This window comes from Lolium perenne, chromosome 5 (assembly GCF_019359855.2).
Source record: "Lolium perenne isolate Kyuss_39 chromosome 5, Kyuss_2.0, whole genome shotgun sequence".
NCBI lineage: Eukaryota > Viridiplantae > Streptophyta > Magnoliopsida > Poales > Poaceae > Lolium > Lolium perenne.
The window spans coordinates 25737806-25750970 of record NC_067248.2 but is presented as its reverse complement, the minus strand read 5'-3'; the positions used below and the strand labels follow the sequence as shown (position 1 = coordinate 25750970).

The 13165-nt window shown below is 43.7% G+C and overlaps 1 protein-coding gene across 1 annotated transcript; it reads right to left on the bottom strand.

Annotated features, from left to right (window-relative positions):
* Positions 1-1090: 1090 nt before the first annotated feature.
* On the bottom strand, positions 1091-5813 carry LOC127298733 (uncharacterized). The gene is made up of 3 exons (XM_051328589.2): positions 5599-5813; positions 2253-2752; positions 1091-2095 (listed from the first exon to the last, which is right to left on the bottom strand). The coding sequence occupies exons 2-3, from the start codon at positions 2728-2730 to the stop codon at positions 1992-1994; spliced, it is 582 nt and encodes a 193-aa protein (XP_051184549.1). The 5' UTR covers positions 2731-2752; positions 5599-5813; the 3' UTR covers positions 1091-1991.
* Between the last annotated feature and the right edge of the window lie 7352 nt (positions 5814-13165).

The window sequence follows — 13165 nt, the reverse complement described above, 5'->3', positions numbered from 1 at the left end:
GCGGTGGTAAATGTATGTGGGTTGCAGTTAAAAAAAAATCCATTTAGAATTACGTATAATCCAATTTTTTAAGGCTCGGGGTTGTTATCTTTTTTTGTATGGTAGCTCTATAATCAGCTAGTATTTTTTGTGTGCTTAGATATGATTCCTACATATTGTCATTTGGTTGTTGGCTAATCTCGGTGCATGTTTTAGAAACAAAGGTGAGAACATGTCTTAGTGGATTGATTGTGTCTGAGAGAGAAATTTTATATGTTTGCATTGAGTAAGTGGGTGATCGAGACATACCGTGCCCTTTGTTCCATCTTAACTTTATACTGAAATGATAAGTCAGTTAAATGATTAAACATTTCTCTCGAAGAGTATTGGGCCTTCGTAGCCATAGCGGTTTGCACTCTTTTATCATTCGAACAGTATAAGCTTCAATATGCTATTGCGCCCACATATAAAGTATCAGAATTTCATCCGTGTATCTGACCAAAGGGGTGAGTACAACATAGGGGTAAGACAAAGAAAAGAAGCTTGATCTGCTCGGACATGGAGAAATGGATTCTTGTTTGGTCATCTATCCTTTGACACAGGTGAGGGGAATATGGTCGGCCACGGATCGACCTGGAGAAAAGCTTCTATTGACTTGACGTACGCGCCGCACTGGACGACCACCTGAATGTCGTCACTGCTCGCTCCGCGGCAATGTAGGCGGCGTTTAAAGGGCAGAGATGCAGGGATGCCAGCGGAGAAAGCCCGGAGATTTGGCTCTCCGTGGGCATCAGCTCAGCAGCCATCGCCAAGGATGTGGAAGGCATGGGAGACGTGACTAATTGGTATGTTCCTCTCTCTTATGTTACTGAGAGCAATTTGGTTCGTATGCTTCACTCGAGTGGGAGAGGCAACCTCAATTTCCTTTGTAGTACTTAGAGAACGTAAAAACTATAGAGCCTTCAGCTCTATCTTTAGTTTGTTTGGTATATTGTATTCTGTTTTCTATATTACAAACCATGTCCTAGTACTATGCAGAGTAGGAAATTATATCTTCGCACTGCACGGAGTGAGACAACAATAGAATAGGTATGATCTTGCAAGAAGTATATAGGGTGAAAAAGGAACCACAAACCATAGTACAATACAATATTAGCAGGCAGTGAGAAGGATACATAACATACACTACACAAGTCTTATTTATACATGCATTGGCTGTTGATGGCAATCTAGATACTGGTTAGCTGCAGCCACCGTCTGCAATGGTTTGGTGTTGGCAGTTAGCACCGTCTGCAAGAATTTGATATTAGGTCCTCCAACACTACTCCCTCCAGCTGGCATCTGCAAGAGTTCACAAATAACTTCACCAAACATATGTTAGCTTCCACCTGCAGACTTGTGGGACTGCTGATTGCCTGACCATATACCTCCTTATGCAACAAAATTCAAACAGTCAACTCTTACTTTTTGCACATGAATTGAGTCTATCTATCTATGTATCTTCCTTGATGAAATAGTTGGCCAACATGAAGTGAACAACAATGTTTGTTAAATGAGGCATTTCAGCAATTATGTATTTGATGCCAAGCATAGGAAATGGGATGATTATCTCACTTTTGTTGATAAAAGAATCAACATATCAAAAACAGAGCTCAAGACTTTCTATTACAAAAGGTTGAACTTTCTTCCTGATCTACATTGTAAGTATAGCTGCCAACTCTGTCAGCGAATGATTTACTAAAAAAATACAAACCACAGAGGCTAAGCACCATAGAATTTCTCAATCCGACAAAAAATGTACTGCTAGCAGTCAACTACCTAACCAAGGCCTAAAGAACTGGCAAGAGTCATGAAAACCATATCTCAGTCTGCAGGATAAAGCAGTGGACAATCTTCACCCAAAGAATAATGTACTTCCGTCTATTGTATAGTACGTTTGTATGGTACAAATTATACACTCAGCAGGCCAGAAAATGTTTGTACGTAGGAACAAATAAACTATTATTCTTACTCTAGCAGAAGCTTATGATGGCAGAACCAAAATTTACAGCGTTGATGCCACTGATACGGCAGCACCATTCTGCCACTGAAAACGCACATATATTCTTGACGCTTCCTATATCAAGTTAATCATCAGCATAGTAACACAATTTAATATTGTCATTCTTCTAGTTTTGTACATAACATCATGGTATTATATTTATATTGCGTATGAAATAAGATGTTCGAACAAAAAAATTGCTCAAATGAATTATTCTATCAAACTCCCTTACCTCCATTAGACCACCCAAACTGATATGAGGATGGCCAAATTAATGGGATGCTTACAGTATGTACCATGTTGTTCTTCAAGAGATTTCCTTGACGTGAAATCCACAGTTCTGAAAGCCGAACAACTTGGTTCACCATAACAGCCAGGTCATGGCATTCAGCTCGGTGCAGCATGGCCAATTCAGGTGTGCACCTTGACCACTGCTGAGAACAATGGCAGCCCTCATCCTTGGCCCGAGCTAGATGTCGCAGCCAATGTTCTCTGATAACCCAGATGTTGTCGTCCTGGACTGCGAGGTGCAGCTGTCGCTGCAACATGCAACGGTCACATCCCCGCCGGATGATTTCCTCAAGCAATGTGGTATCATACTCCTTGACGGCGGCGCGTGCATACATGGCCGGGTCGCTCACAGGCAGGCCGTTGCCAGGCTCCGCTAGCAGATGCGCCAGGGGCTTGTGCCTCCTGCTTGAGGCCTCCATAAAGGAACTTCTCCTCCTGTATCTGCATGTACATTGCAAGAGATCTAAATGAGACTAACTATAATACTTGGAATCAAATTATTAAAGAAAAAGTCACAAACTGGTAGAGACTAGGGTTCTACCGGGTTTAGGGGCGGAGGTTGTAAGGGTGGGAAGTGAGGGCGGAGAGGTTGGGGAGCTCGGCGCCGGCGGCTGGGCGCCGTCGCGGAGGAAGAAGGAGGCGGCTAGGGTTGGTGCGGCGGGGGCTAGGGTTCTCCCGTCTCCCTTCAGGAGACGAGACAGTAATGATACTGAATTATTGTCTGATTAATCTTGAAGGGATACAAGTGTTTATATAGGAGGACGGCCTCCTCGAAACCCTAATTTACTTGGGCTAAGCCCCTAATTTACTTGGGCTAAGCCCATAACTAGCCACTAGTGGGCTTCCTACGTGTATAGGTCAGACCGACCATAACACAAACAGTGATACAAAATTCTGAATTTGAAATTAACATAAACTAAATATCACGTAACAAATTTGTATCCGAATTCAAAATTGGGAAAGCATACATCTAGGATTTGGATCAGCGCCATTCTCTAGCAAGAGCCCAACACATTACCCACCCCCATTGGAAGTGCTATATGCTGTTAACAAATCATCACCTAAAAATTAAGATTCAGATACCAAAAAATACAATATAACAGGAACTAATTAACAACAGTGTGTCCTGGATTATTGTTATCCGATTCATTGGGATCCAGGCCGCACTTCAGGAGCCGATGCAACACCAAGTCGTCTCCTCTAGACGCTGCAGTGCAGAGTGTGATTGGCAGATGAAGCTGACCTCTAGCTAGCATGCGCCTTCAACTCTATGACAAAAGACGAACCCACAACATGGAAGTAAGAATAATTTTAGAGAAGACAATAAAGTTGATTTAAAGTAATAATTTGAAGGTATTATATAGATAGATTGGAGTGAATGTGTTAAACGACATAGAAAGATCACAATCTAGCCTAAGAGAATTTTCTAAGGAGATAGTTTCAGGGATAGTGTATGTTTGGCAAGTGTCATCTAACAGACTAAGAATCAACTTCCCCCCGGCCTTTTGGAAATAGTGAAAAACAGGTTCTGCTGAACTTATATGTATGTGACAATTATTCTTATATTGAGGATAAGATTTGGAGGCGGAGGTAGAAAGTTGGCAGGGAACTTGCAAACAGAATCCATATATTGCATCTCGGAAATCAAACTGGTTATATTTCACTACTATTACAGTCTAGATAGTTTTATGTATGAATAGATAACCATTGTTAGAGACAGTTCACTGCACCATGTCATATGATGGATATGTTATTAAAAGAGCAAAAAATGTGGCCTTCCTAGAGAGAGAATGATTCAACAGAAAACCTCACTACAATATTGAACAAGGGCATCTATTATTATGCACTCTTAGAGAACTAAACTATTGTCACACAAAAAGCAGGGCAACTGAAACTATATATTTTTTTTTATAGCCTCACACTGGCTAGAGAAACACACCACAACACTGTATGCTATCTAAATCACAATGGATAGAGAAGCAGAAGTATCACCCACATATGAACTGATAGGTCTACTTTTATTCAGACTATCCATATAACCCCTCAAGCCATTGTCCTAGCTAGAACATGCGCCCATTCCTTGTCAGTTGTTCCCCTTTTCTACATACCACAGCACATGCTTCTTCTTTATATTATTTTGCACTACACCTTTATCATTTATACATACCGTGTTTCTATATTTTTCCATTTTATTTTGTACAACGAATATTGCCAGTTCTCAAATTCATTTATATTTTTACATAATCCATTTCAGATTTAAATAACAGTTTTCACCGTATGTGCATGAACTGGAGCATTCTATTCCTAGTAATCTATCTTCTATCCAGTCTTTTGAAAGATTTGTAACTCGAATACAGACAAAACTCATGACTTATTTTACGATTATCACTTATCCTACATTTACTGTCTAATTTAGTATGTAGGATGAACAAATAAATTAATTGGATCTCTTCCATTCCATATACTTCAATTCAGTTCTTCTATGTACGATTCAAAAAGAAGTATCGGACCATTTTGCATGAAAAAATATATTTCTACTTTCCATCATAAATTAATAACTTCAAGGGATGACTACAAAGCAAAGCCCCCGATGGCCAAATACACATGTGTTGGTGGTGTTGGCCTGTGTGTGTGTGTGTGGGGGGGGGGGGGGGGGGTCTGAACTTGGAAAAAGAAAAATGGTTGCACATAAAAAAAATGAAGACAAATCATTCTAGCGATTTGAGGAACATATCAAGGCAAAATACATGAACTAAAATCACCAATACGGATATGTTTATCCACCAAGATCTGCTACTATCTAACACATGAAAGAAGAAGCAGCAAGAACATATCAGCCAACTCTGTTGTCAGGTCTCTCAAGGAAGAAGCATAGCAACAACAACAACCACTGCACTACTCTGAGTCTCTGATTGCTCCCATCGAGTGCCCCTTTCAGGAGCAAGAGAAAGTGTAGTCAACTTGGATTCGTGACGCAACAACAGAACTGGCTCGCCTTTGTGCAGGAAGAAAGGAGGCATAGATGATCGAGGGGCAGCAAAGAAAAGCACGGACCATGGCAGTCGTCGCTCTACTGCTGCCAGTACGGCCGTAACTCTAGTGATGTTGTTGCCGTCTGTGATACTCAGCCTCGCCTCCGCAATCATCACGCCGTGGATGCAGGCCATGGGAGGTGATGCGATGAGATCCGGCCACAAAATCGATATAGAAGCGCTGCCGGTCGTAGTTGTTTGAAGGATCTTGATGGCTAGGAGAATCTCAGGGAGAGAGAGAGAGAGGCTACACACCTGTAGGAGAGCCAGCATCGAGATGGCGCCCTGGCCGGAGCGCTCAACTCGCAGAGGATGTGCCGAGGCGGTCGGGCTCCATCGGAGTTGCTCTTCACGACGTGGAGGAGTCGACGGTGGCCTTGTGCAACCCTCCCCACATCACTCCTCCTCCTCGAGCTCGTCGGTGGTGGCGTGGCCGAGACGACGGCATCCTGTCGGAGTCCTCCCCGCGACGCGCCTCCTCCTCAACCTCAAGGCTCATGCTCGTTGGCGGTGAGGTAGCGGAGCCGACGGCGGACTGGCGCCACCCTCCCCACGATACGCCTCCTCGTGCTCGTCGGCGGCGGCATGGCGGAGCCTCCCGCAATGCGCTCGCCGGCGATGGCGGTGGCCTGGCGGAGCCTCCCGCGATAGGCATCCTCCCTATTTTGTGTCCCATGCGATAATTTTTTTAGAGAGAGAGGGGATGGGATAAGGAGATAGGCTAAGCGGTGAAAGCCTGAAAGGTGTCGTGGGAAAAAGAAAACTAAAATTAATGTGTGGCATGCCCACAAAACCAGCACATGCAGATGGAGCCCACCACATGGGAAACCAGTAACAGGATAACGAACCAGAAGATGAAATCGCCACACACACCCACACCTAATTGCTAGACACACCCTAAAGCGCGAAAATAGTGAAAATCAACTACACAGCACAACACGTGTCACCCAGCCATGACCCCTTGAAATGGCCCCAAAATTCTTACAAAAAAGATGTTTGTTCCCAAATAGTATAGTAGTTATATAATTATAACTTTATTAACTAGTTAATTCAGAAATTACTAAATATTAACTAAATAATTAATCCCACAAATAAGATTATTTTACATGTGGAAATTAAGCACAAAAAATCACTAGTGACTATGTGCCTCACAATTATGGGACGAACAAGTAGTGCTGCAACAAGGTCTTCGCAGGTAGGGGCAACAATACAAGGACTTTGGTTTTTGGTGGTGCTCCTTGAGGATCATGTCTCGATTTTTTGAGGGATTGGAAGCCAGGTTGTCACTTTGGTGTTCAGATTTCCCTGAACTTCACCGCAGTGAAAACTGAGATTCTGACTATTCTTACATTGGTTTAGACAGCGTGATGATACAAAGACTTATCAGGACCGTGAAGTTTAATATAATTTTCATTATTTTTACCAATATTTATTCATATTTTACAAAATTCAACTTTTTATTTGATACAAAATTGGGAACCAAATTTAAATCTATCCAAATTGACTAGATATTAGAAAGAAACATATGAATTTATATTTCATTTAAAATTAATTTGAATCAGGTATGAATATCACAGTTATAAATATTTTGATACACAACACAAATTTACTAAGAGTACTTGCAGATCAAGCAACCTTCTACCCTGATGGGTCGGAAATTTATGAACGGTTCGATGGTAGTACGAACCCTACTCCCAAGATAGCCTCACACTAATGTGTCTTTTTAAATATCAATAGTGGGAACTCAAGATACATGCGGGTTAAGTTTAACATTTAAAAAAAAATACAAATATCTCTCGTGGGGATCTGGTAGGAATCCACTCGCTTCTCACTTCCTGTCTATATGTCTTAGGGAGAGAGGAAACCACCTTTTTCGATAAAGGGCTCTTTATTACTTACAATTTAAGCATTATACCTGGTCTCTGCATATCACGGATGCACACAGCCGTGAGAAGGAACCACCTAAAAGCTAGGTTTGGAGAAAAAGAATCATTTTGCCTCCTCTATTTGTAATAGCTGACTAATTACATGAATCAGTAAATTAATCCAGAAAGAACTAGTACCCAACCTATGCCATTCCGACACAGGTACCAAAACAGAAACCTACTCTGATACACACACAACTAAGAAAAGGAATATACATCTCAAAAGAAGAAAAGAAAAGGAATCTAGAAAATCCCATTAAGTACTGGCCACCTCGGATCTCCACCGTAGTTTTATTGTTTGAGATTCCACTCAGCCTTTCACTCTCCCCAAGATGGCGTACAACATAGGTTTAATTTATATTATTTTTGAAATATAATAGATGTTACCAATATCTATACTGACCTTTTATAGTTCTATAAAATTCATCTATAATCAACCTGTAATGGTTACTACCACATTTTCTCTCTTAATTTTAGGGATTGCAACCTTAAACAAATTTCTATCTGTCAATGATTTTGGTCTTTCCTATCATCACAAATAACTCATCTTCTACTAAATATAAACTATATATCTAGCAGAAGTTAAGTAGTTTTATCCCAAAGCCCCAGTACCTTGTAAATTGAACCCAAGTGCATTTGTAGAAGAAATAATTCTTTAAAATATGAGAAAATAAAATATGTCAAAATCACATGCCTATGTTTATTATAATTTGTTAAACTCTGGTAAACCGTATCACACATGCATGGAGTGTGTGTGTTTTATTATCCATACAAATATTGGTAGCCATATCTGAACTGGGTTACCCATCTAAATTTTATGGTCTCGAAATGACTTTGGTAGACGGTTTGTAGTGTATGGTTAAGTGTAAGAAATTATGATGTTATAAATAAGAAGCTTGTCACTGAATTTTTTTGCGGGGCTTGTCACATATTCTTTTTATGTGACTTTATTTTATATTTTTTTAAACTATTCCTTACATGTTGCACTGGGTTCAATAATTATTTGGTAACATGTGGGTCTTCTATACTTTGTTTTGAAGAAGCGCGGCATGAGCGCCTTCCCGATGCAGTTATAACTATTGGTATTAAAGTAAAACCATAGCATAATTGTGTCCATTGGGACTATGCCTCAGTGCCTACAACTACCATGGCACGATTGCGTTGTTGTAGTGTTGTTTCCCAGTGATCCGAGTCCTTGATGACTTCGGCGGGGGTTTTCTCTTTTTAAAATTCGTTATTTTTGTGTGTGTACATTCTTGATATCACGACTAGTTCTTCACACTACATTGTTCAGACGCTAGAAGTAGTTAGTATCTTCTTGATATTAATATATTCCCTTTATTGAAAATATGTTTGACTATGTTGGCCACAATAGGCCATGATTCAAATATGCTAATGCTGTGTTTGGATGCATAGAATCCTCTATGGAATTGAATTGGATTTTCAGTTTCCAAATCTGAGATGGAAATGAATTGGCTCTGAAATTGAATTCGGCTGTTTGGATGTGCTCGGAATTTCATGTTGAAATCGAAGGGTGAATCTAATTCCAAATCCTGTTTTGGATGTAAAAACTCTGGAATTTGGTGTTCTGCTGAATTAGAATGTATATATATTATTTAGCACACACGATACAAAATAAATTGACCACAACTCGAATAAAAAAATCATCCCTATCGTTCCCCGCTCCGGCTGTCACTTGCTGGCGAGGCAGCCGTCATCTCCGACGCGGGAATCGCCTGGATTCCCCTCCCCGACGCGGAAATCTCCTGGATCCGCCCTCTATGAGCCATGCGCCGCCGCCTGCTAGGGGCCGAGCGCCTCCGCTCGCGGCCAGGACCGAACGCCGAGCGCGCGCCTCCGTTGTCCAGAGCTCGCGGCAATGGCGCCGTCGTCACCCTACCGTCGCCCTTTGCCTCCGCTCGCGGCCAGGGGAAAAGCTCGGGGAGATGGGGCGCGTGGAGGAGGAGGCCCGGGGAGGGGGGATGCGAGGCAGGGAGAAGAAGGGGAGCAACCTGCGCGCCGGCGGCGACCAGCATGCGCTCCATCGGGAGGACCTGCGAGCTCCTTCCTGCGTGTTTCTCTGGAGCGACGAGTCGAGCGACGAAGGGGTACGCACTGCGGCCTCGCGACCTGATTCCGCGCGATTCAGAGGTGCTGAGCTCGGAAAGTTTTGCGCGGCCTTTACACGCGACGAAGCGGTACCGCGGAATTTGCTCACGTTTCCACGCTTTAATTCTGAGTACAGTCCAAACGGCGAAAAGTGACCCTAAATTCCAGATTCCCTGATTCCATGCCCAATTCTAGACATCCAAACACAGCATAATAGTAAATATGTCATGAAATACCACTTGGTGGCGGGTGCTATTCAGACCCAAAATGTTAAAGCAAAAAAGGTACACATGTGCGGATGGCGAGGACATGCATCACTGTAATAGTTTTCTTTGCATGAACGACTCGGTGTTATCTAACCTACACTACAACTTGTCTGCTTACACACTTCAGAAAATGCAAGGAGTATATTAGCATGTCCATTTCTATCAGTTTTTTTAATGCAATATTTGGTTGCGTAGAAGTATCTAGGTTTCCAAACTAATTTTCTAGATTGTCTAGAAATAATTGCTAGATTTTTTAGAAACACTTACTATTCTAACCGAATAATAGGTTTACTGAAAGATACTAACAAATTCCTCTATGCAATTTTCAAGCTGTTGTGTTAGAATTATAGGTCGTTCCAAAGTAATTACAATGTTCTAAAAAATCTCATGTTCGAAAGAAATTAAAATTTTCTCCAATATAGATCCCGAGCAAGTTACCATATTATACAACTACTCCCTCCAATCCATAATAGGTGCCATGTGGTTTTAGCTCAAATTTGCTAAAGTTTGAACTAAAGTCACAACACTTATTATGGATAAGAGGGAGTACAATATTTTCCCTAAAAACTTGTGAATTATGTAAAAATAATTACCTTATTTTCGCTAAAAGCTCATATTATCTAAAAACAACTATCATATTTTACCTAAACACTTACTAGATTATCTAAAAAGTATTCCGTATTTTGGTTAAGAAATTACTAGATTATCTAGAAACAGCTTCAAGATTTCCCCCAACACTTAGCATATCATCTAAAAACAACTACCTAGTTTTCTTTGATACATGTCCTAGGTTCTCCCATGCAGCTGCAGGTTATGTAGCAACAAATTATCAGATTCCTCGATAAAGATACCATACATTTTTAGACGGTTGAAAGATTTACAAGTTATTTAGACTCCAGGTATAAAATGTAGTACACTATATTTCTTTCTCAATGCTTCACATTCTGTATTATATTGCACTTTGTGGAATCGATTCAGACATCGGTTTAGGACCGACCAACAAAGTTTTTCTTATTATTAACGCCACAATGAAGGTCCCACTGATTATCTTATGCAAAGATGGATAATATGGTGGGAATCTGATGTTGTTAATTACTCAAAGGGGTAGTAAGCGGGATAAAAATGCAAGAATATAGAACGAGGTATTCGAAAACTATAAGTTATCATGCTTGTGCCACCCAAAAAAAAATAAAAAACCAGTTAGATAAAAGAAACGTATTTTCGAGCTACTACCATTCCTGTTGCAGCCTCCTTGATTGCCTTTGATTGCCTCTTCTCCACTGCCGCATGACACCTCTGAAGATTCCCGATTTGGAGAGAATTTTGATTGGAAGTGTAGAGAATAGAGACTGTGTCTCCACGGGATGATAATATAAAGAGTGGTAGGCCACATCTGTTAGAGCATGTCTAACAGACCCCTTAAAACACCCAAACCCGTATAATAACTGCCAGAATACGGGTTTGAGCTCTACCCGGCCGTCTAGCAGGCCCCGTAAAAACGCCCCCCCGCTTCGATTTTTGCTGGTTTCGATTACGGGGCGGGCCTTCGCCCCTTACTTGTGCGGGGTGGAAGGCCAAATACAGGGCCAACCCCCCACTCGTGGCGGGCTGAAATTTTAGAAAATGTAACTGTTTTCGCGATTCGCCTCGCCGGAATCCGGCTAAATTCCGGCGAACTGTAGCCGGGGCGGGGCTGGGCGAGCGCCGCCGGGGGCGCGAGCACGGCCGGGGGCGGCGCGAGCATGGCCGGAGCGGGGCGGGCTGGCCGGAGCGAGGCGGGCGAGGGCAGCCGGGGGCGGCGCAGCCATGGCCGGGGCGGGCGAGGGCGGCGCAGCCGGGAGCGGGGCGGAGCGGTGCGGCCGGGGACAGCGCGCGGCCGGGGCCGGGGCGGGGCGAGGCGAGGCGAGGGCGGCCGGGGCGGCGTGGCCATGGCCGGGCGGGGCGAGGGCGCGCGGTCGGGAGCGGGGCGGGGCGAGGACGGCCGGGGGCGGCGCGGCCGGGGGGGGGGCGGGGCGAGGCGAGGGCGGCCGGGGGCGGCGCGGCCATGGCCGGGGCGGGGGAGCACGGTGACCAGGCCAACAGTTGGCTAGAGGAAGAAGATGGAAGGAGTTTTTTTTTCGATTCGGCATATTTTGGGAATATTCCATTTTACAGGGTGAGTTTACAGGTTCTGCTAGATTGGACGCGTTTTTGGCCGGTGAAAAACGAATACAGGGTCCTCTACTCGCGTTTTAAGGGGCGAAAAAATACGGAACCTATTACACATGCTCTTATTGAGTCAAGATTGACACATCTCTCCAGAAGGTACCCTAAATAGACACTAGATCGACTTAATTTTCAGAAGTCCTCCTATACTCACCTTAATTAGTGCTTTTACGGACCAGCGGTTAATTCAGGAACATGTGTATGCCTTTTACCGAGAGCTGCTGGGCACCTCCGCAACTAGGTGCTGCGGGTTGGCCCCTGAGACGTGGCCAGAGCAACATCGGGTGTCGCCTGAAGAGAATAATAACCTTGCCCTCACCTTCTCAGAAGCTGAGTTGGAGAATATCATCAACGACATGAAGACCAACACTGCTCCTGGTCCAGACGGTCTCCTAGTGATCTTCTTTAAGTCTTTCTGGCCCCTGGTGAAGCGGGGAATTCTACATATTCTTAATGACTTTGTGCTGGGGCGCATAGACATTGCTCGTCTCAACTTTGGGATTCTCTCCCTCATACCCAAGGTGCCGGGCGCGGACCAGATCACCCAGTACCGTCCAATTGCTCTGATCAATGTTATATTCAAAATCGTGTCCAAAGCCTACGCCTCTCGGCTGGACCCGGTGGCCAATAGAATCATAAGCCCACATCAAACTGCGTTCAACAAAGGCAGAAACATCCTCGATGGGCCCCTTGCGCTCATTGAAATCATACACGAGATTAAGTCCAAGAAGCTGGGAGGGATCCTTCTTAAGCTTGATTTCGAGAAAGCTTACGACAGGGTGAATTGGAATTTCCTTGCGGAGGTTCTTAGAGGCAAAGGGTTCGAGGAGGGTTACATCCACCGTGTTTCCCAACTAGTAGCAGGTGGACAGACTGCTATCTCGATCAATGGGGTGATCGGACCCTTCTTCCGTAACAAGCGAGGGGTCAGACAAGGGGATCCCCTCTCTCCGCTGCTGTTCAACTTCATTGGGGAAGCTCTGTCCGCAATCCTCTCTGCTGCCGGGAGGGCGGGCCACATACACGGGGTCGTGCCGCACCTTTTCCCAGGGGGGATCTCCCACCTCCAGTACGCGGACGATACTCTAATCATGATACAAAACTCAGACGAGGACATTGCGAATCTGAAGTTTCTCCTTATGTGTTTTGAGGAGATGTCGGGGCTAAAAATCAACTACCATAAGAGTGAAGCTATTGTCATGGGTCAGTCATCCAGGGACCAGAAACAAGTTGCCAACAAGCTGAATTGTAAGTTGGGGGCTTTCCCGTTTATTTATTTAGGTCTGCCCATATCGGACCGAAAGTTATCTCTGGAGC